At 34.4% G+C, this 24,713-nt stretch overlaps 1 protein-coding gene across 11 annotated transcripts in view; it reads right to left on the bottom strand.

Annotated features, from left to right (window-relative positions):
- The window catches only part of DLG1 (discs large MAGUK scaffold protein 1), a 288,055-nt gene that overhangs the window by 43,764 nt on the left and 219,578 nt on the right, over positions 1-24,713 (bottom strand). For all 11 annotated transcript variants that reach the window (XM_059920818.1, XM_059920820.1, XM_059920821.1 and 8 more), the window contains 3 exons: positions 10,764-10,878; positions 5,605-5,781; positions 2,347-2,416 (listed from right to left, as the gene is read on the bottom strand). In XM_059920818.1, the coding sequence (XP_059776801.1) occupies positions 2,347-2,416; positions 5,605-5,781; positions 10,764-10,878 (362 nt within the window). The remainder of the gene's footprint in view (positions 1-2,346; positions 2,417-5,604; positions 5,782-10,763; positions 10,879-24,713) is intronic.

The raw sequence follows: 24,713 nt of genomic DNA, 5'->3' as shown, positions 1-24,713 counted from the left end.
TCTGAAGGCTCAGATAACCCTAAGCAGAAGTTAAAAATTAAGTTGAGAAAAAAATACTGTGGAGAAATCTAAGCTTATAATTGTTTTATAAACTGTCAAGTAGCATTACCTGAATAAAAATCTTTGCTTGAATCCAAATTTTAGAAAAGAGAAAGAGAAGAAAACAAGTTTCAATAGAGAAAAATTTATGGTAATCTAATTTATGGAAGGACTAAGGCTTTTTGTTCATGACAATCATTGATTTTGAATTTAGTAATAATTTTTATGCTAACTGATAAAACTGATACATTTTTAATAAAAGGTTATTTACCTCTCCTACTGCATATATAGTGGTCAGAGTCAGTTTCACAGCAAACAACCAAAAGAAACATGAAGTTTAAAATGTTTTGATTTTTGATATCTTTTGCAGTTAGCCAAAATGAGATATCGTAAAGATATCATAATATAGGACAGAAAGAAATGCTTGTTAGTTAAGAAATGTATTAACTGCATTACATCTAACATCCTGCAGGTGAAGAATTTATTAAAAGTGAAAAATAGCACAAGCAAACAGAACAAAAATGTGTAGGGAAAACACAAAACTGAAGAAACATACTAACTCTAGTTCCTTTTTATTTTCAATACAAAACAATCTGTTTAATTACTTATTGTTATTAATGCTATATTGCAAGAGAGAGTGTAATAAATATGAGGACTGATAAAATATTACAAATTCATGAAACATATATCAAATATCTAAACATATAATTTCCATATGTAGTATTTCAAAATAGCTAAATGAATGTTAAAAATGTTAATGAGAAACTGAAATGTTTTAAAAAAGTCTGTATTGGAAACAAAGTCCATAACCCACCATATAAGGAAAGGAAAAGAAGAGCTTAGAATGGGAAATGGTATTACAGAGAGAAACGCAGTTCTGTATCAATGGCAAGCGTATTTTTACCCCACTCAGTATCATGCATACTTTTGGTGCTGTGTTAGAACACAGTGACTGTGTATAAAGTTGGTTATAGTCAACAAACAAGACTAAGATTTAAATATGTCGTTAATTCAGTTAACTTCTTACAGTTTGAAAGAAAAGTTACAACATGCAACCTCTTTTACAATACACTGACAGTGTATTTTACTAAAATACTTTAAAAGACATATATAAAACAAGCACAAAAACCATTATATATATTTCAAATACTCAGCATTTACTTGGGATTTTTTTCCTCCAAAGATTTTCTATTTTAAATATTGCTTCAGATTATACTATATAATTTCATATTTTCTGAAAGGTACAAGTAAATTTTAAAGGAATTTATCATTTCTAAAATAACTGAATGCATTATATATAATTTACTCAGATTTAATTTCTTTGATCAAGGGTCATATTCCTTTAAAATTTTAAAGCTTTAAGTCTGAGTGCTTAGTGATATCAGACATGTACAAAGAGTAGGGTTAATTTATTTGCTGAGTTAACTTTCCATATTCATTTGAAATTTGATCAAAAGATGTATAAAACTTTTGCTTTAGATAAAAAAACCCCAAAACACAAAACATTGTTATAAATAGTATTTCAACACAACATGTGTTTCAGCATTTTCTTCAGGCCTATTGCTAGAATATTCTATTGCACTAATTACACACATACTATAGGGTAAAGCCTGTGATATCATCCACTGACATCCACTAGATTCAAGAAGGACAAAGTAAATGAAAACAAAAACACATCTAAAATATATATAAAAGAATTCTGATATATTTCTTTGATATATTTCTTGATATATTTCCTACAAAGTCCTCCTCTTGACTGTCCCTTTCTTTATTCCCTTAAGATAAAAATTCATACTGATTTAAACATTTAAAAGATGGATTTTATTAATGAGTAATATTAGCAATAAATGGGGAAAAAATAAGAAAATTTCCATAAATTCGCTTGTAAAAACCCGTAAACTTACATTATGAACTAATTAATAGTTTTGGGAAGGCCTATTTTCTCAGATGTATTATTTATTAGCTTCATGACTAATACTGGTGACACACGTTTATAGTTAATTGTTCATCTGAGTGAAGGCTGAATTCATTTCATTTATAAAAATAACGACCAAAAGTATGTTGTTAAGAACATATCAAACGACAGTTTTGATAATTTGGAAAAATCTGTGAAATGGATGCTTTAAGTTAATAAATTGTTTACTTTAGCATATCTACTATTGTAGGCCACCACGGCAAGAGCAGTTGATAGTTAATTCTTATGGCAAAATCCTTCTCATTTTAATAATGTGCCTCAAACAAGAATTATGAAAAGGCCTATTACCTTCAATTATTAATTTCTAGAAATAATAGATTTCACATACTCACCCCTTTATCTCCTCTTGCTTTAGAATTGAATTTCACTGTTTTTAATCGGGCTCGTTCTTTCTTCTCAACCCTGGCAAAGCACAGATTATTTTTTAAGTATAATAAACATATCTAAAGCTCTAACTAGAAATCATCAGAACTGAGACTTTAATATGGAGCATTTTTATATTCTAAAGCCTTCAGAAGTCATCTGAATCCCATAATTTATAAGAAATTATGAGAAATGAAATACAGGGCTCATTTTATTATGAAACAAAACCACTTGTGAAATATCAAAATACAGTACAAGTATGTGTACTTATATATGCACTCTACTCCATAATTACACTGAAATTATGAAGCACCACTTCTGAGTTTAGCTATTTTCCAGGTTTCCATTTGTTCTATTGTTTAAATGTTATATTAGCATGGAACACATATGCTAAAAACTCAGTGTTACAGAGAAAGCAGATGGGGTAAAATATTAACTGATGAAAGTAGGTGAAGGATATGTGGGTGTTCTAAGTACTATTCTTGCATTTCTCTTATTTTTCTATAGCTCTGAAATTTTTGAAAATAAAAAGGAGGGAAATAAAAAAAATTAAGCTTAATTCCAATGATATATTTGTGTAAATACATAAAGTAACCAATCATAGTGTACGAAATAGAGGGTTTTTTAAGAAAATATTTATGTATTTATTTGGCTGTGCTGGGTCTTAGTTGAGGCACGCAGGATCTTTGTTGCGACATGCAGTATCTTTTAGTTGTGGCATGTGGGATCTTTAGTTGTGGCATGTGGGATCTTTAGTTGTGGCAAGCAGAATCTTTTAGTTGCGGCATGCAGAATCTTCAGTTGCGGCATGTGGGATCTTTAGTTGTAGCATGCAGGATCTTTAGTTGCGGCATGCAAACTCTTAGTTGCGGCATGTGGGATCCAGCTCCCTGACCGGGGATCGAACCCAGGCCCCCTATTTTGGGAGTGCAGAGTCTTAGCCACTGGACCACCAGGGAAGTCCCCAAAATAGAGTTTTAAAGTATCTTTGGGAGGATACAGAAGAACTGGTAACCTTAGTTATCCCTAAGAAGGTGAAATGGGTGCTTGGGGAACAGGGTTAAGAGACAGCCTGTATAGCTTTTAAATCTTTTCAATTTTAAACCTTGTTAAAAATGTTACCTTCGAAATAAGCAAGCAAACAAAACTACAACAAATGTACCATCTACAATCGTGTAGATTGTTAACACCAATATGAATCGTGCAAAATTTCATATAAATTAAGCTTTACAAATCCTTGATTTCAACATAGCAATTATATTAGTATATAGCAGAAAAACGTACCGAAACAGCCTATGAATAAATGCATATCTTTATTTTTTATTATCTAGCTATACAGTTTTACCATGGGTACAGAAGAACCCTAGCAGTCATGGATTTAAAACTTGCTTTTTCTATTCCAGAGCAATCCTGAGGGTCCATGATATGAATAATTAATTTATAATTCTGCCTAGGCACTTACTGAGGGCACTGAAAAACTAACATTTAGTGAGGTAAACATTTACAACTCAAAATGGCTTTGTTTTCTAATCATTATCTTGCTCGCTAAATAGTTGAGTGACTTCAATTGTGTTTATTTGTCAACACTGTTTCCAAAAGAAAGCTAAGAACTGTAGGAACTACAATTCCTTGTGCTATTATTAGACATAAAGAGGTCTAAGAAAGATATCATTCTATTTAAGAAAATACAAGTTTAGAATACACTGAAGAATGAAATGGCATAATTGGTTGTGATTTCATACTGCATTTTATGGAAGGAAAATTATATTCTATAATATTATTCATGAATTTGGGGATCTGTAGAGGTCTCAAGGTATATCTCATCTCTTTTATCACTTCTGGCTTCAAAATCCAACCTCACAGAATTTTTATACACAAAATGAAAAATATCTCTTTCCACCAAAGTCAGCTGTATTTCTCATTTGTTGCAAGCACATGTAAAACCTTTGCAAGATATAAGACTCCAAGGGATAAAGACAATTTTTAGGAACTCTGACCTTGATATTTAAGATGTGAGGTTTCAACTGACTCAACAAGGCACAGTGGAAGCATTTCTGGATTTAAAGTATACTACATTCTATTCCAGGAAAAAAGTTATGCAGCTGAGGGCTGCATTGCTAAAAGAGGAGTTGCCACCAAATGTAAGATCCAGCCAAATAGTTGGATCTTGCTAAAAATATGGATCTAGCCAACAACAGTCATAAATTCCAAAACCACAATTACAAACCTAGGCAATATTTTAACATTTCTACTCTTCAATGTCTAAAAACAGGTGTACAAATATAGATAAGGTAGAGAGGATTATAAACAGGCATATGATTTGGCTTAAGTATCGATTTTAGAGACTCTTAACAAAATAAGTATAAGTCCAACTTATTAATAAGAAAAGAACAAGTTTATTACGTCATAAGCTTGACTTGAAGTGAATTAACTGGCTATAATAAACATTAATGTTTCATTGACAATTTTTACTGGCTATCTTAAAACTTTTAAGTTTTAGGCAATGATTTGGATGAATCAGATCTCATAAATAAGCTCTTTTGAGGAAATTATGAACTGATGTTTTAATACCTTTCCCATAGAAGTAGACACTGAATAGCATTTCATTGACCTTAGAGGGGGTTCTAAATTGGGATCACCCTTTTCAAAGACAATCTGCACTTAACCACTTTTGCCACTAGGTGGTAAGTATGTACCAGTGAGTGAATCACTACAATAAACAGTTAAAAGCAAAGAGGAAAGAGCAGTGAATGAATGGATACTTTTAAATTAAACAAGAAAACAGAGATGTGAAACACATTCTTAGATATTTCTAAAAATTTTGCATTTAGTTAAAATGCTTTCATTTTTTAAGTCTAGAGGAGGCAATTCACACAATCAAAACCCCTGGAAATTTAGGTTTTAACACCATCTACATGGGAAAACTACAGAGGCTTTTAACTCTCTCTCCCTCCACTGGTATAGATATATGGCACAGTGACTTAAAATATACTCATTTTGTTTTTAGCAACCAGTAGGAGCTTTAGAGAAATTTCTATTTGGGGGCATCATATTCTCTTACTATGTCATTGGTTACAGTATAAGGTGAATAAAATTAAATGGTTGTGAAACACAATATATAAAACCGAGCATAAAATCACCACTTCAGTAAAAGAAAATTAAAGAAACAGCAATTATTTATGTTGTCCAATTTTCAAGTGGTAAGACTGTAACAGACTTATATTTACCTGCGTTTACTGGGAATCACCCCAACTTCATCACTTTCACCATCTGGTGTAACCTGCCTGGCCTGCCACCATTCGTCATCAGAAGCATTAATAACATGGAGGATATCTCCAAATTTGAAGTTCAATCCCTGACTAGGAAGGCCACTGTCTTTAGTCTTGTCATAATCAAAAAGGGCCCTAGATTAAGAAGAAAAAAGTCCATAATTATTTCTTATAATGATATTATGAATATTAAATAAACAGGATCCTAAAAATATATATATAATCTGGGTAGATAATTAAACAATGTACCATGATAGGCAGAATAATGCCAAGCTCAATTTTGCGCTATATTATTGGGTTGACCAAAAAGTTTGTTCAGGCTTTTCCGTGAGATGTTACAGAAAAGCCCGAACGAACTTTTCGGCCAACCCAATACAAGAAGACAATGAGACTAAAAAGAAACAGCAAAATTAACTTGTTATGTTAATAGATATACTACCTTATTTCTCTCAATACTGTATGAGAAATTAAAAAAAATACTTTTAGTACAATCCAGTGGCAACCTGTATTGAATTCTAAAATGAAGACAAATCTGGTCAGTTGTTCTAAATTAATAAAGTAAATATTAAAAGAGACTCTTCTCTTTATTTTGACTAGACACACTTGGGTAAACAAATTCCCTGATTGATCTGATTCATCATTTGTGGACTTTAAGACTAGATCAACAGAGTGATTATTTTTCCAGTTAACTATTCCTTTCATTTGTTCATAAAACTATAATTAATAGGGTTTCCAGAGTCAATAACAATGATGAAAACTAACTACAGATGACGATATGATGACTTTAACAGCTGCCAACCATTTTGGAAAAAATACTGTATCAATTTAATATAGTAATTGCAAAATGTCAGGTATATTTTAAAATTTGATAACAAGAAAATTGTGTCCTGATACTTAATTAGTGTACAATATTTAAACAAATTAAATTCTTTTTCTTTAACATCTTTATTGGAGTATAATTGCTTTAGAATGGTGACAAATTAAATTCTTACATTCAAAAAACCTCTAACAAGAGTACAGGAAGGATCCCAAGAATTACATTTATAATACAATTTATTCATTCCTTTGTCCTAATTTGGCAATGGGAAATTAGGATACAAATCATATTCCTTTTCATGCTACCCAACTTTTAAGACTCTATCTCTTGAAGTAAAACTGAAGAGGGGTGAAATGATTTGATGGCTAAATGAATTAACTAGTTAATGGTTTTCAAATGTGTTCTTTCAAGACTTTTCAGTGGTTAACAGTGTGAAGGAAGTAGGTGAGAATCAAAAGTGGGAAGGTTTACTTAAACATATATTAAAACATATCCAATACATTGGATTTTATTTGAAGAAAGAATTCTACAACTGTAAGATAAAGATTATAAATGATATAAATGCGAAGTCATTACTTCAATAAATTCTGAATACTAAGGAAATGTCTTTCTACTGGAAAAATATAGTTAACTTCAAATAATACAAAGGTTTGATATAGTTAGTAATTTACTAAATATTCATTTAAAAAGGTAATTAAGTAGATATGGCAAAGATACAGATGACAAAGATGATGAAGATACAAATAAACAGAATATAAAATAGCAAATAAAGTACCTTAAGAGGTAGAACAAATGCCACAGGATATTCAGAAAAGGGAAAATACTACATCTCAACATTTTTATTATCATAAATTAATCTTTTGAATTACAAAATCAACACAACTATATTACCGATGAGCAACGAAGAAATCACTCACAATCTCTACTCCCTATGTTAGCACTTAAACTTTGTCTTTTAGTACTCTGATTAATAAAAAAAAGCAACTCATGGAATACTTATTTGAGCTATTAATCATAAGAATATAATGAACACCTGTTAATCTACTCTCCAACCTAAGACTATACACAAAACTTTTATCAGTAACTTATTTTCACCTATGTATTTTTCCCCTTGATCCTGTTTCCCTCAGATTAAGAGTTAAGCACTATTAGAAGGTAATCACCGTTCCGAATACAGTGTTTATTATTTCCTTGCTCCTTACCCCTTTTTTGTTGGTTTGGTTTTATCACACACATATGGATGACTAAGTAATTATGTATGATTTTACCTGTTTCAGAGCTTTATAAAAAGGTACCATAGTGTATGTAGTCATTGGTAGCCTTAACTTTATTTTTACTTTTGAAATTAAAAATACATTTACTAAAAAGAACCATAAGACTTCTGGTTAACTATGGCAGATTGGCTACATGTATCTATAGGCATACCTCATTTTATTGTGCTTTACCTTATTGCACTTGCCAGATATTGTGGTTTGTTTTTTTTTTACAAATTGAAGGTTTTGTGGCAACCCTGTGTTGGGACGGCATAACCCCGTGGTAATCCCAAGTCTATTGGTATCATTTTTACGACATTTGCTCACTTCATGTCTCTATGTCACATTTTGGTAATTCTCCCAATATTTCAAACTTTTTCATTATTATTATATTTATTATGGTGATCTGTGATCGTTAACGTTACTATTGTAATCATTTCGGTGCATCACAAACCATGCTCTTATAAGATGGTAACTTAATTGATAAATGTGTGTGTTCTGACTGCTCTACCAACTGGCCCTTCCCCATCTCCCTCCCATCTCCTTGGGACTCCCTATTCCTTGAGACACAACAATATTGAAATTAGGCCAATTAATAGCCCTACAATGGCCTCTAAATGTTCACATGAAAGGAAGAGTTACAGGTCTCTCACTTTAAATCAGCTAGAAATGGTTAAGCTTAGTGAGGAAGGCATGTTGAAAGCCAAGATAGGCCAAAAACTAGGCTTCTTGCATCAAACGGTTAGCTAAGTAGAAAAAAATTGAAAGTGCTACTTGAGTAAACACAGGAATAATAAGAAAGTGAAACAGCCTTACTGCTGATACTGAGAAAGTTTTAGTGGTCTGGATAGAAGATCAAACCAGCCACAACATTCCTTTAAGCCAAAGTGTAATCCAGAGTAAGGCCCAAACTCTCTTCAATTCCATGAAGGCTGAGAGAGGTGAGGAAGCTGCAGAAAAGTTCGAAGCTAGCAGAGGTTGGTTCATAAGGTTTCAGGAAAGAAGCCATCTCCGTTAACATAGAAGTGCAAGGTAAAGCAGCAAGTGCTGATGTAGAAGCTGCAACAAGTTATCCAGAAGATCTAAATAAGTAATGAAGGTGGTTACACTAAACAACAGATTTTTGATGTGGACAAAACAGCCTTATATTGGAAGAAGATGCCATCTAGAACTTTCATAGTTAGAGAGGAGTCAACGCCGGGCTTCCAAGCTTCAAAGGGCAGGCTGACTCTCTTGTTAGGGGCTAATGCAGCTGGTGAGTTTAAGTTAGGCCAATGCTCATTTACCATTCTGAAAATCCTACGGCTCTTAAGAATTATGCTAAATCTACTCTGCCTGTGCTATAGAAATGAAACAACAAAGCCTGGATGACACCACATTTGTTTACAACATGGTTTACTGAATATTTTAAGCACACTGTTGAGACCTACTGCTCAAAAAAATTTTTTTCTTTCAAAATATTACTGCTCATTGACAATGTACCTGGTCACCCAAGAGCTTTGATGGAAGTGTAAAATGAGATTAATGCTGTTTTCATGCCTGCTAAGACAACTTTCATTCTGTAGCCCATGTTTGACTTTCAAGACTTACTAGTTATGATAGTGATTCCTCTGATGGATCTGGACAAAGTAAATTGAAAACCTCCCATAAAGGATTCACCATTCTAGATGCCATTAAGAACATTGGTGATTCATGGAAGAGGTCAAAATATCAATATTAACAGGAGTTTGCAAGAAGTTGATTCCAATCCTCACTGATGACTTTGAGGGGTTTGAGACCTCAGCAGAGGAAGTAACTACAGATGTGAACCCACTCCTGGTGAAGATGCTGTGAAGATTATTGAAATGACAACAAGGGATGGAAATATTACATCAACTTAGTTGATAAAGCAGCGGCAGGATCTGAGAGAGCTGAGTGCAATTTTGAAAGAAGTTGACTGTGGGTAAAATGCTGTCAAATAGCGTTGCATGCTCCAGAGAAACCGTTCATGAACGGAAGAATCAGTCAGTTTGCAAACTTCACTGGTGTCTTATTTTTAGGAAACTGCCACAGCCACCCCAACCTCCAGCAACACCACCCTGATCAGTCAGCAGTCATCAATATGGAGGCAGGACCATCCATCAGCAAAAAAAAACTATGACTTGCATAAGGCTCATTGATGGTTAGCATTTTTAGCAATAAAATATTTTTAAATTGAGGTATGTATTTTTTTTAAAGACATAATTCTATTGCACATTTAACAGATGACAGTATAGTGTAAACATAACTTTTATATACACTGGGAAACCAAAAAATTCGTGACTCGCTTTATTGTGATATTCACCGTATTGCAGTGGTCTGGAACTAAACCTGCAAAATCTCTGAGGTAATGCTTGTATTTCCTTTCCATCCTGAAACTCACTAAAATGATGACAACACCACCACCACCACCAAAAACAAATACAAAAGAGAGATGACAAGAAGGAGGAAAGAGAGTTTAACATGGTTTTGGATGACGGTAAATTTAGCAGAGCAGAGGAAGCTCTAAATGGGGTGCCTGAAGAGAAGGATATTGAAACAAGATTTACTCCACAAGACCCTAGAAATGCTCACAAATTAGAGGTGTACACTATCCAGGTAGGCAGAGATAAATTACTGCCGTGAAAACAGAAGAACTGGTGGAAATTACTATAGAAATTAAATGTTACTCAAATGAAGAATACTTTATTATAAAAAGATACAGGTAAACAGAAGTGTTGGATGGTATGACATATCAAGCTACACTAGTCACCCAGTAAAATATCAACTTAAAAAATTTTCTGGTTTGTATTTATTTTGTCTTCCTTTATCATACTATTATTATTCAAGAGGTTATATAACTTTCATTAATAAAATTATAATAATATTCCAACACCTGAAAGACACACTATCAGGAAATCAATCATAAAAAAACATTTCCTTGGTTTGCAATACACTTTTCTATAGTAAAACTAAGTCATGGTGAAAAACCTGAAAGAATCTGCATGCATGCATAAAGACTGCAATAATTAGAAATTCAAAAAATTTACCTGACATAGAGGGATCGCTTCTGGCTAGTTCGAAGAGAACCTGAACCTGAACTAATGCTACTATTCATCATCTGCTCCCGTAAGTCATGTATTTTGGCTTCAAAACGACTGTATTCTGATGGAAGAAAAAAAGAGAAATAAATTCATATTTTATATTCTAAAAAAATAGTTACTTGAAGATAAAGTATTAAATATGTAAGCTGTCTTATAATTGATTAAATGTGGTCAGAACCTTAGAAGAGTAATCTATACAAGATTTTGCCCAATATGCAAATTTTAAAACTTAACAATCTCTAAGTGTACCATGAATTAGAACTGGTTGAAAATAGTATTTTCAGTATGCTATTTTAAAGTTCGTATCACATTTAATAAAAGACAATTTCCATGCATCAAATAGCAGTATCAATTTTACTGTCGAATTTAACTGTAAATTTTAAAAAGTAGGATTTATTCTAATTTTTATACTTAAAAAAAGCCTAAAATAATTTATACTAGATGCTTTGTTTACTGATTTTTTTCTGTGAAGAAGTCAGCTAATCCTATATTTTCGAATTATAGAACTTGTGCAGGGTCAATAATATGCGAAAAATATGCCTTAATAAGTTAATAAATGAAATTAAATTTACTTCAACTCATTTTATAATTTATAAATTTTCAAAATGCTAAAATAAGATGCACAAAAGCAATCTGAAGGAATAAACATTTTATTTAAGATACTTTTTATACAAAAACAAGTATGATTTTGAAGATGGACTATTTTAAACTATATCATACATTAAAAGCTACAAAACCTATTAATAACAAAAAGTTTAAGCACTTTTTCAAAAATACTGCAATTACACGGTTATACACACTTATACCTTTTTCTCTATTTACAATAAACAACTAACAGACAAGTCAGATTCCATTAGATTTTCTTATAAAACCAGTCTTATAGCAAGAGCAAGTATCTTGTCTGGAGCGTGTGTAGTTTAAGGAGACAGAGTAAGAGTAAACATGATTATTGCTGAGTTACTCTTCCTTTCACCACAGTCATCAAGCTTGTTTTCTGGATACCAAGATTAAGGAACTGAAGCAACAATTCATCAAAAAACTCAGAAATATTTAAATGCTCACAATAATATGTAATAAAATATTTTTTATTGTCCTTTAAAAATATAAAATTTAAAGTATAAACATTAGTAGACTGATTGGTAAAAATGAATCCTTGACAATTCAACAATTATCAACTCATGGCAAATCTTTAGTCTATGTAGACACAGCTAAGATACAGACAGATCAATGGATGAAGATAAAGATTAAAAATATGAAGTGAATCCTTAGTTTATACTGGTTCTTCTAATTAAAAATTAGGGCCATTAGGTTTTTACTTAATCTCTTCTTACTTTATATGCTTCCTTGCATATGAAGAATCCTGGTTCTCCAGACACTGGGGATAACAGAATTAGAGGACCCATCATGACTTACTTGTTTTAACCCATATTATATTCACAACAGTCTTAAAATAACACCAAAACTAAAACCATGACATGATTACTAAAAACAATTAACTACCTTTCCTAGTTCTTTTTATCTTTGGAGTATGGCCTATTAGGAATATACAGTTGAATACTGTTTTAAAGTCACTGGGAATAGTTCCTTCCTAGGTGTTAAGGCTGCCACCTGGATATACATCCAGGTTCATTTGTTCATTTTAATTTTCAACTTCAATTTTTAGGGGTTGCTTTTTACATTTTTCATTGTTTTTATAGGCAGGTAAAACAGTTCCAAAGTCAAATCTATAAAACAAGGATATCAAACAAGAATATCCCTCTCTCCCTACCCTACTCTGTCCTCGTCATTATAAACATTTAAAGAAATGTTTATCCTTCCACTTTTAATAATATAAGTAAACATATATGTAACATACAAATGTTTACACTTATTCTATATTATTTTAATATATGTATATTTAAACTATACATATATTTTATATGTATATGTACACACACATATATGTATTGTTCCTCCTTCTTTAATAAACAGTAACATATACATTTCTCCACATTGCTTATTTTATTTAATAATAAGTAGTCTTATTGCAGTAATAGTAAGAATGCTCCATAGCAGCATATACAGACGTCCCTCATTCTTTTTTTATAGCTATATGGTTCTTTTATTTCTAACCTCTATCTCTTTGTTACAACAAGATACTATATAGGGTTAGATTTTGCTTTACTAGCAAATCTGAAAATTGTTTTCTTGTAACAATTAAGGTGAATTAAATTTTGATATAATTGAAGTTGTGTAATCTCCAGTTCTATTCATTCTATTTTATGTTTTATATTTTATGTTCATATGTTGAATATATATATATATATATATATATATATATATATATATATATATATATATATATATATATATATATGACTTTTATACACATAGCTTGTGGCAGATTATATATTCCAAAGATGCCTGGCATCCCACATGTTCTTGTACTATGTGACCTTGCCATTCCTCGAACAAGAGGTGGAGTCTAATCCCCTTCTTGAATTTGGGCTGGTCTTATGACTCAATTGTAAGCAAGTGAATGTGGTAGAAACGATCATATGTGACTTTCTAGGTTACATCAGAAGAGTCCATGGAACATTTGCCTGGTTCTTATGGGATGCTTGACCTGGAGGAAGCCAGACACCATGTGAGAAGTCCAACTACTCTCAAAGCACCACTCTTCAGAGCTCATGTGATAGTTCTCTGAGCCCAAACTTCTAGCTGGTGCCAACAAAGTCCCAAGACAAGGGGAGTGAAGCCATTTTGGACCTTCCAAAGCAGCTCACCCATCAGCTGAATCCCATTAAGTGACCTCGGTCTATGCCACAAGGACCATCCAAGCCAAAATTCTGGCTGAATTCCTAACATAGTGAATCCATAAAATGATTGTTGTTTTAATCCACTGAGCTTTAGGGGTGGTTATGAAGTAATAGTAACTGGAACACAGTTTCACTGTGCAGTCTATTTGTTCATATATCTATACACACACACATACACACACACACAAGGACAAGCCTTCCTAAATTTATTTATATATATATACACATATATATACACGCACACACGCACATTAGATTCCTAAACAGGGGATCATATTATATGAATATATAAAATATTTATATAATATTTATATTTTAATAAATATGTTTATAAAACACATAAAAATTTATATATACTTAATAAAATATATTTAAATAAAATTTAAATATTTATAAAAGTAAATATATAAATATAAAATTAGGAAGTTTTATTCTGTTGTTCTAATGATAACTCTTGGTTTGGCTTTCGGCCCCCTACTATGAGCAATCGCCCCAGATCTAATTTGAAATATTATCCTTTTATATTAATAACTTCAAAGCAATCAGAAAGTTTATTCTATTTTTTTTATCCTGCTGCGTTGGGTCTTCATTGCTGCATGCAGGCTTTCTCTAGTTGCGGCGAGGGGGGGCTACTCTTCGTTGCAGTGTGCGGGTTTCTCTTGTTGCAGAGCATGGGCTCTAGGTGCACGGGCTTCAGTAGTTGTGGCTTGCAGGCTCTAGAGCGCAGGCTCAGTAGCTCCGCGGCATGTGGGATCCTCCCGGACCAGGGCTTGAACCCGTGTCCCCTGCATTGGCAGCTGGATTCTTAACTACTGCACCACCAGGGAAGTCCTTCTATTTTCACATTATCTACAATTCTACGCCCATTTTCTGATAACTGAATTTTTTCCAAATTGTCATAGCATACAGTTTTTTCATATTATACATTCTTTCCCTTATAACTATCTTAATTACTAACACGAGTCTTTATGTCAGCATCTCTTCCATTTTTGGTGTCTGAAGTTTGTTCTTTCTCCTCAGGAAGGGTTATGTGAACAATATCATCCTAATTCTTTGTTGATACATTTGATTGCAGTCTTTATATTTCAAGCCTGTTTGAGTCACAGTTTCTTTCTTTGATTCTTAAGTATGTTGACTCCATTGTCTCTTATAAACGATGGCTGATGAAGTTCTGATGACAACCTCATTTTCTTTTCTTTAAAAAACATTTTTTGGGGGCCTGGAATTTCACCAAATTTTTTTCTCTTAATTCCAATAATTTTATTAGAATGTTTCTCAGTGATGGTTATTACCTTAGGTACCTGGATTGTCCTTTCAATATGTAGCTTAAATTATTATTATTTTTAATTTTAGAAAAGTTTTCTTGTTTATATATTTTTATTATTTGTTTTGTTGTACTGTTTTGGTTTTTTCCTATGAGACTCCTATTATATGCATGTTGAATATTCTCTGCCTACTTTCTACATCTGTCACTCTCAAACCCTTTCTTATTCTTTTTTAAAAATTAATATATTTTTAAAGATTGAAGCAATCACAAACTTTTTCCTGAACCATTTCAGAGTAACATGTTACTCTGATGTCACTCTTGAATTCTCAGTGTGTAATGCTTACAAATAAAGATATTTTCTTATACAACCACAAAACCATCAAAATCAAGAAAGTAATGTTAATACATTACTACATCTAATGCTCACATCCCACTGAAGTTTCCCCAATAATGTCCTTAATAGCAAAAGGATCCATTTCGAAATCATGAGTTATATCAGAGCATATAGGCATTAAAATTGTCATACTTTTAAAGTCTCCTCCAGTCAGAGCAGTTTCTCAGTCTCTCCTTGACCTTGTAATCTTGCTACTGTTGAAAATTAGAGGCCAATTATTTTGTAGAATGTCTCTTTAGATACGTCTGATGTTCCCACATGATTAGTCCTGCAACTTTGGCAGGAATGTCACAGAAGAGATGTATGTTCTTTTCAATGCACCCTACCAGGTGGTATACATTTTTGATTTGTCCCATTACTGATGCTATAAACTTTCAGCACTTGATGAAGGTTGTGTCTGCCAGGTCTCTCTACTGCAAAATTACTCTTTTTTCCATTTGCAAATAGCAAGTTATTGAAACCATGTACACATCTCCATTCTCATCAAACTTTCAATTAATTCATTTATTTATATTAGTAAAGACCCATGATATCTTAGTTTATTCAGTGGATTACTATCAGGTATTATTATCATCAATTTGATGTTCAAATTGTTCCCAATTTGGCCAGTGGGAACCCTTTCAAATTGGATTATGTGCCCTTTGACATGCCTCCATCATTCCTTGAGCACTTCCTTGCTTTCTGGCATAAAATATTACAGAGTAATCTGTAATATTTCCCTGCCCCACTCCTGGAACAGGCCATTTATCCAAACAGCCTTGGTAATTTAGATGGGGAATAGTATTTAGAAGCTAAGATGAGGCTTAGGTGTGCTCATTGCTACTGCGGTGGCACTGAGCCCAGGCCTTCTCAGTGGATAGAGCCAGGGAATTACATATATATATGTAAAATAGATACACATTTATAACTATAGGTTTATATTATGTAAACTGAAAACAATATGTTCATAAAAATTTCTCCAATTCTAATCTAATAATATATGGTCTATATTTAGTTTTCTCCCTTTCAATATTTATAACTCTCTTCTCCAACATTGAAAATCACAGACAACATTACCCTTAAAATATATATTCATTCGATCAATCTCTCTGTATGTAACTAGCCTTCTGCTTCTAGTACCATCTACTTTCCAGACTGGGCTCTGACCAGTCCCATGTGTAACCATCTCACTCTGCTCAGGCTCCAACTCCTCACACCAGGAAGTTGCCTGTGTGGAAGCCCTCATCATGGTTAAGTCCTAACGGTTTACCATAGATGTCCCCCACCTTCCCAGCCCTGCAATGCACATAATTACCTTGCTATGCTTCACCTAACGGCTTTAATACAAAATTGATCAGGATGTGGAAGGGAAAGAACTCTTTATTTTTGATTTTTAAAAATTCCTCTTTTAAATAACTATTGTGTGCTCCTTCGAGTTAAACTTAATTTTTGAAATAAAATTTTTCTTTATTTCTAATAATTTCCTGAGTTCTATTAACTCATTTATGTTGTTCTTCCATATATTCATCATTTTCCTTTAACTTGTTTTGCAATATTAGGTTATACTTTTCATTTGTTTTGTGGGCATGTCTTTCTGGCATACTTTCATTATAGAGACATTATTCTGATTCTTATTTTCATTTTTCAAATAGGTTTCCATTGGATTCAATCTTGATCCTTTTCTGTTGTTCATTTTTATGAGAAATTAGTTTTCCTGAACTTTTTTAGACAGGAGTATTGCATCAGGATGGCTTTTCTATCTCCACAGCTCTAGAACTCCCTTTTGCTGTCTACGTCAAGTGTTCAAAGATATATCTCATATACTGTGAGATCTCCTGGGCTTTCTTTCCCCCCACTCATCTGGACTTTCTATATCCTTTGGCTCTATTATCCTTATCCTGCTCAATTTGGATTTTATTCCTAGTAATTGTTCCTTGGTGTGGGGCTTTGAACTAAAAGGGAGCTATAGCTGGTTAATTATGTCATGAGGCTCAGACTGCTCCAGCTTCTTCACACCTTATTGCAGATCCCTTGCACTCACATGTAGATTGTACAAAAACCCTTATAGTTTCAGAGGCAGCTCTCAATAGATCCACTTCGTTTTTTAAATGAGTACAGATTGGCTTTTGGGCTTCTTCTACTGCTTCTCCAGGTACAGATGCTGATATCATGGGGTCTTACAGCTGTTGACAGCTTGTTTATACCTGCTTTTATATTGAGGTTCATGGGGATACCTTTTCATCTGGTTTTGCTATCTTAATTTTTTTCTGGGTGTGGGGAGTGGGGAGTTCTGGGCAATTCAGTTTTAAATCTATCTTGTTTTTTTTTTAGATTTGGATTTTTATTTATTTATTTATTTTTTAAACACCTTTATTGGAGTATAATTGCTTTACAGTGGTGTGTTAATTTCTGCTGTATAACAAAGTGAATCGGCTATACATATACATACGTCCCCATAACTCCTCCCTCTTGCGTCTCCCTCCCACCCTCCCTATCCCACCCGTCTAGGTGGACACAAAGCACCAAGCTGATCTCCCTGTGCTACGCAGCTGCTTCCCACTAGCGATCTATTTTACATTTGGTACTGTATATATGTCCATGCCACTCTTTCACTTCATCCAAGCCTACCTTTCCCCCTCCCCATGTCCTCAAATCCATTCTCTATGTCTGTGTCTTTATTCCTGTCCTGCCCCTAGGTTCTTTAGAACCATTTTTTTTTTTTTTTTAGATTCCATATATGTGTGTTAGCATACGGTATTTTTCTCTTTCTGACTAACTTCACTCTGTATGACAGACTCTAGGTCCATCCACCTCACTACAAATAACTCAATTTCGTTCCTTTTATGGCTGAGTAATATTCCATTGTATATATGTGCCACACCTTCTTTATCCATTCATCTGTCGATGGACACTAAGGTTGCTTCCATGTCCTGGCTATTGTAAATAGAGCTGCAATGAACATTGGGGTACATGACTCTTTTTGAATTATGGTTTTCTCAGGGTATATGCCCAGCAGTGGGATTGCTGGGTCATATGGTAGTTCTATTTTTAGTTTTTTAAGTAACCTCCATAGTGGTGTATCAATTTACATTCCCACCAACAGTGCAAGAGGGTTCCATTTTCTCCACACCCTCTCCAGCATTTGTTTGTAGATTTTTTGATGACGGCCATTCTGACTGGTGTGAGCCGATACCTCATTGTAGTTTTGATTTGCATTTCTCTAATGATTAGTGATGTTATCCTTTCATGTGTTTGTTGGCAATCTGTATGTCTTCTTTGGAGAAATGTCTGTTTAGGTCTTCTGTCCATTTTTGGATTGAGATGTTTGCTTTGTTGATATTGAGCTGCATGAGCTGCTTGTAAATTTTGGAGATTAATCCTCTGTCAGTTGCTTCATTTGCAAATATTTTCTCCCATTCTGAGGGTTGTCTTTTCATTTTGTTTATGGTTTCCTTTGCTATGCAAAAGCTTTTAAGTTTCATTAGGTCCCATTTATTTTTGATTTTATTTCCAGTTCTCTAGGAGGTGGGTCAAAAAGGATCTTGCTGTGATTTATGTCATAGAGTGCTCTTCTGCCTATGTTTTCCTCTAAGAGTTTTATAGTGTCTGGCCTTACATTTAGGTCTTTAATCCATTTTGAGTTTATTTTTGTGTATGGTGTTAGGGTGTGTTCTAATTTCATTCTTTTACATGTGGCTATCCAGTTTTTCCAGCACTGGGAAAGAGGCTGTCTTTTCTCCATTGTATATTCTTGCCTCCTGTATCAAAGATAAGGTGACCATGTATGTGTGGGTTTATCTCTGGGCTTTCTATCCTGTTCCATTGATCTATATTTCTGTTTTTGTGCCAGTGCCATACTGTCTTGATTACTGTAGCTTTTTAGTGTAGTCTGAAGTCTGGGAGCCTGATTCCTCCAGCTCAGTTTTTCTTTCTCAAGATTGCTTTGGCTATTCGGGGTCTTTTGTGTTTCCATACAAATTGTGAAATGTTTTGTTCTAGTTCTGTGAAAAATGCCATCGGTAGTTTGATAGGGATTGCACTGAATCTGTAGATTGTTTTGGGTAGCACAGTCATTTTCACAATGTTCATTCTTCCAATCCAAGAACATGGTATATCTCTCCATCTGTCTGTATCATCTTTAATTTCTTATGGTTTTCTGCATACAGGTCTTTTGTCTCCTTAGGTAGGTTTATTCCTAGGCATTTTATTCTTTTTGTTACAGTGGTAAATGGGAGTGTACCCTTAACTTCTCTTTCAGATTTTTCACCATTAGTGTATAGGAATGCAAGAGATTTCTGTGCATTAATTTTGTATCCTGCTACTTTACCACATTCATTGATTAGCTCTAGTAGTTTTCTGGTGGCATCTTTAGGATTCTCTATGTATAGTATCATGTCATCTGCACAGTGACAGTTTTACTTTTTCTTTTCTGATTTGGATTCCTTTTATTTTTCTTCTGATTGCTGTGGCTAAAACTTCCAAAACTATGTTGAATAATAGTGGTGAGAGTTGGCAACCTTGTCTTGTTCCTAATCTTAGTGGAAATGGTTTCAGTTTTTCAACACTGAGAACGATGCTGGCTGTGGTTTTGTCATATATGGCCTTTATTATGTTGAGGTAAATTCCTTCTATGCCTACTTTCTGGAGGGGTTTTATTATAAATGGGTGTTGAATTTTGTCGAAAGCTTTTTCTGCATCTATTGACAGCATCATATGGGTTTTCTCCTTCAATTTGTTAATACGGTTTATCACATTGATTGATTTGCGTATATTGAAGAATCCTTGCATTCCTGGGATAAATCCCACTCGATTATGGTGTATGATCCTTTTAATGTGCTGTTGGATTGTTTGCTAGAATTCTGTTGAGGATTTTTGCATCTATGTTCATCAGTGATATTGGCCTGAAGTTTTCTTTCTTTGTGACATCTTTGTCTGGTTTTGGTATCAGGGTGATGGCCTCGTAGAATGAGTTTGGGAGTGTTCCTCCCTCTGCTATATTTTGTAAGAGTTTGAGAAGGATAGGTGTTAGCTCTTCTCTAAATGTTTGGCAGAATTCACCTGTGAAGCCATCTGGTCCTGGGCTTTTGTTTGCTGGAAGACTTTTAATCACAGTTTCAATTTCAGTGCTTGTGACTGGTCTGTTTATATTTTCTATTTCTTCCTGGTCCAGTCTCGGAAGGTTGTGCTTTTCTAAGAATTTGTCCATTTCTTCCAGGTTGTCCATTTTATTGGCATATAGTTGCCTGTAGTAATCTCTCATGATCCTTTGTATTTCTGCAGCGTCAGTAGTTACTTCTCCTTTTCATTTCTAATTCTATTGATCTGAGTCTCCTCCCTTGTTTTCTTGATGAGTGTGGCTAATGGTTTATCAGTTTTGTTTATCTTCTCAAAGAACCAGCTTTTAGTTTTACTGATCTTTGCTATCGTTTCATTTCTTTTTCATTTATTTCTGATCTTATCTTTACGATTTCCTTCTCCTGCTAACTTTGGGGTCTTTTTGTTCTTCATTCTCTAATTGCTTTAGGTGTAAGGTTGGGTTGTGTATTTGAGATGTTTCTTGTTTCTTGAGGTAGGATTGTATTGCTATAAACTTCCCTCTTAGAAATGCTTTTGCTGCATCCCATAGGTTTTGGGTCATTGTGTTTTCATTGTCATTTGTTTCTAGGTATTTTTTGATTTCCTCTTTGACTTCTTCAGTGATCTCTTGCTTATTTAGTAGTGTATTGTTTAGCCTCCATGTGTTTGTATTTTTTACAGATTTTTTCCTGTAATTGATATGTAGTCTCATAGTGTTGTGGTCAGAAAAGATACTTGATACGATTTCAATTTTCTTAAATTTACCAAGGCTTGATTTGTGACCCAAGATATGATCTATCCTGGAGAATGTTCCATGAGCACTTGAGAAGAAAGTGTAACCTGCTGTTTTTGGATGGAATGTCCTATAAGTATTAATTAAGTCCATCTTGTTTAATGTATCATTTAAAACTTGAGTTTCCTTATTTTCATTTTGGATGATCTGTCCATTGGTGAAAGTGGGGTGTTAAAGTCCCCTACTATGATTGTGTTACTGTCAATTTCCCCTTTTATGGGCATTAGCATTTGCCTTATGTATTGAGGTGCTCCTATGTTGGGTGCATAAATATTTACAATTGTTATATCTTCTTCTTGGATTGATCCCTTGATGATTATGTAGTGTCCTTCTTTGTTTCTTGTAACAGTCTTCATTTTAAAGTCTATTTTGCCTGATATGAGAATTGCTACTCCAGCTTTCTTTTGATTTCCATTTGCATGGAATATCTTTTTCCATCCCCTCACTTTCAGTCTGAATGTGTCCCTAGGTCTGAAGTGGGTTTCTTGTAGACACCATATATACAGGTCTTGTTTTTGTATTCTTTCAGCCAGTCTATGTCTTTTGGTTGGAGCATTTAATCCATTTATGTTTTAGGTAGTTATCAATATGTATGTTCTTAATTGCCATTTTCTTAATTGTTTTGGGTTTGTTATTGTAGGTCTTTTCCTTCTCTTGTGTTTCCTGCCTAGAGAAGTTCCTTTAGCATTTGTTGTAAAGCTGGTTTGGTGGTGCTGTATTCTCTTAGCTTTTGCTTGTCTGTAAAGGTTTTAATTTCTCCATCGAATCTGAATGAGATCCTTGCTGGGTAGAGTAATCTTGGTTGTAGGTTTTTCCCTTTCATCACTTTAAATATGTCCTGTCACTCACTTCTGGCTTGCAGTTTCTGCTGAAAGATCAGCTGTTAACCTTACGGGATTCCCTTGTATGTTATTTGTTGCTTTTCCCTTGCTGCTTTTAATATTTCTTCTTTGTATTTAATTTTTGATAGTTTGATTAATATGTGCCTTGGTGTGTTTCTCCTTGGATTTATCCCGTATGGGACTCTCTGCGCTTCCTGGCCTTGACTATTTCCTTTCCCATATTACGGAAGTTTTCAACTAATAATCTCTTCAAATATTTTCTCAGTCCCTTTCTCTTTCTCTTCTTCTTCTGGGATCCCTATAATACGAAAGTTGGTGTGTTTAATGTTGTCCCAGAGGTCTCTGAGACTGTCCTCCGTTCTTTTCACTCTTTCTTCTTTATTCTGCTCTGTGGTAGTTATTTCCACTATTTTATCTTCCAGGTCATTTATCCGTTCTTCTGCCTCAGTTATTCTGCTATTGATTCCTTCTGGAGAATTTTTAACTTCATTTACTGTGTTGTTCATCATTGTTTGTTTGCTCTTTAGTTCTTCTGGGTCCTTGTTAAACGTTTCTTGTATTTTCTCCATTCAATTTTCAAGATGTTGGATCATGTTTACTATCATTACTCTGAATTCTTTCTCAGGTAGACTGCCTATTTCCTCTTCATTTGTTTGGTCTGGTGGGTTTTTACCTTGCTCCTTCATCTGCTGTGTGTTTCTCTGTCTTCTCATTTTGCTTAACTTACTGTGTTTGGGGTCTCCTTTTCACAGGCTGCAGGTTTGCAGTTCCCGTTGTTTTTGGTGTCTGCCCCCAGTGGCTAAGGTTGGTTCAGTGGGTTGTGTACAGTTTCTGGTGGAGGGGACTGGTGCCTGTCTTCTGGTGGATGAGGCTGGATCTTGTCTTTCTGGTGGGCAGGACCACATCCGGTGGTGTGTTTTGGGGTGTCTGTGACCTTATTATGATTTTAGGCAGCCTCTCTGCTAATGGGTGGGGTTGTGTTCCTGTCTTGCTAGTTGTTTGGCATAGGTTGTCCAGCACTGTAGCTTGCTGGTTGTTGAATGGAGCTGGGTCTTAGCGTTGAGATGGAGATCTCTGGGAGAGCTTTCGCCATTTGATATTACATGGAGCCGGGAGGTCTCTGGTCAGAGGCACAGGCCTGACACCCAGCTGGAGCACCAAGACCCTGTCAGCCACATGGCTGCTAGTGTTGGACGGTCTCCTGCAGAGGCAGGGGTTGGCTGTGTTTCACCGCGGGGACAAGAACACTGGCAGAAGTTCTGGGACGTACTCCTTGGCATGAGCCCTCCCAGAGTCCACCATTAGCCCCATCAAAGAGCCTGTCTAATTTTATTTTTAATAATGACCATGTTGGGACTTCCCTGGTGGCGCAGTGGTTAAGAATGCGCCTGCCAATGCGCAGAGGACACAGGTTCAAGCCCTGGTCCAGGAAGATCCCACATACCACGGAACAACTAAGCCCGTGCGCCACAACTACTGAGCCTGTGCTCTAGAGCCCACAAGCCACAACTACTGAGCCCACATGCCACAAGTACTGAAGCCCGCACCCTAGAGCCCATGCTCTGCAACAAGAGAAGCCACGGCAATGAGAAGCCCATGCACTGCAATGAGAGTAGCCCCCACTTGCCGCAACTAGAGGAAGTCTGTGCGCAGCAACGAAGACCCAACACGGCCAAAAATAAATAAATAAATTTATATATAAAAAAAATAATGACCATGTTTAACAACTAGTTTGCAAAATTCCTGAAAGTTCAACTGACCCTTGTAAGCCAGTACATCATTGCACTTATTCAAAAGTGACTTCTGTGATTCTTTAGTTCTCTGAGTTCCCAGTTTCCCTTCACTTTTTGTTTGATAATTCCTTACTGCCTTAGCAGCAGTTTGATGCTTTTAATAAGATGTTCATTGTATTTCACGTGCATTATTAGTTGTTTTCAGCCATTTTGCCAACTGAATTAACCAAAGTCCTAGTGATTTAAAATATTCTACATTTTAGAAATTTAAAAACTTTCTGTAAAAAGATCACATTACCTTATTTTATAGTGAGGCAAAAAATGTTCTTTCCTAAGAACTAAGTTAATACAAAGCAGTTACAGTCTCAGATAGTCAACATTTAAGATATTGGAGACCTAAATGCAATTCCTAATAATTTCTTAAATATGTGCCTTACTTATTTTGTTCACTCTGTTCAGATTTTCATATTTACGGTCTTTACTTACTGTTAATAATTCCTCATAACCATCTGTCTGTCTGTTCTGAACATACTTCAATACTTTCCTCAAAGTTACTTTTCCTTTAAGTCTTCCATTTCATTCACCTAGCTAAGATTCCCATCTTTTCCTTTTGTTTCAATCAATTCATACTTTCAGCTCTAACAATTTCTACCTTATACCCATCCTGTGTACCCTTTCTTATATTTTATTTTGGAGGAAGAGTCTCATTTCTTTTTTTCTGCTAAGTCATTTGCACCCTTCTTCTAGAAATTACACCACACCTCATTTCAGGAAAGCTACCATTGGAGAGAGCTAAAATGTTACCTAAGAGATAATCTCCACTAAGCATTTCAGAAATTCCTGAACCAAACTATATTTCCTGTCATGAAATATATTAGGGAGTCTCTGAACTATTGGCTGTAAGTTAAATAATATGTGTATGGTTTTAAGAGGAGAGAAAATGTTTAATAGCTAACTTTCTGCATTTTATTCCGTTTTCAACTTCTCATCTTAGTTTGCACCTCCACACTTCAA

This window comes from Balaenoptera ricei, chromosome 4, assembly GCF_028023285.1.
Source record: "Balaenoptera ricei isolate mBalRic1 chromosome 4, mBalRic1.hap2, whole genome shotgun sequence".
In the NCBI taxonomy this organism is placed as follows: Eukaryota; Metazoa; Chordata; class Mammalia; order Artiodactyla; family Balaenopteridae; genus Balaenoptera; species Balaenoptera ricei.
This window is presented reverse-complemented; position numbering and strand designations above follow the sequence as displayed.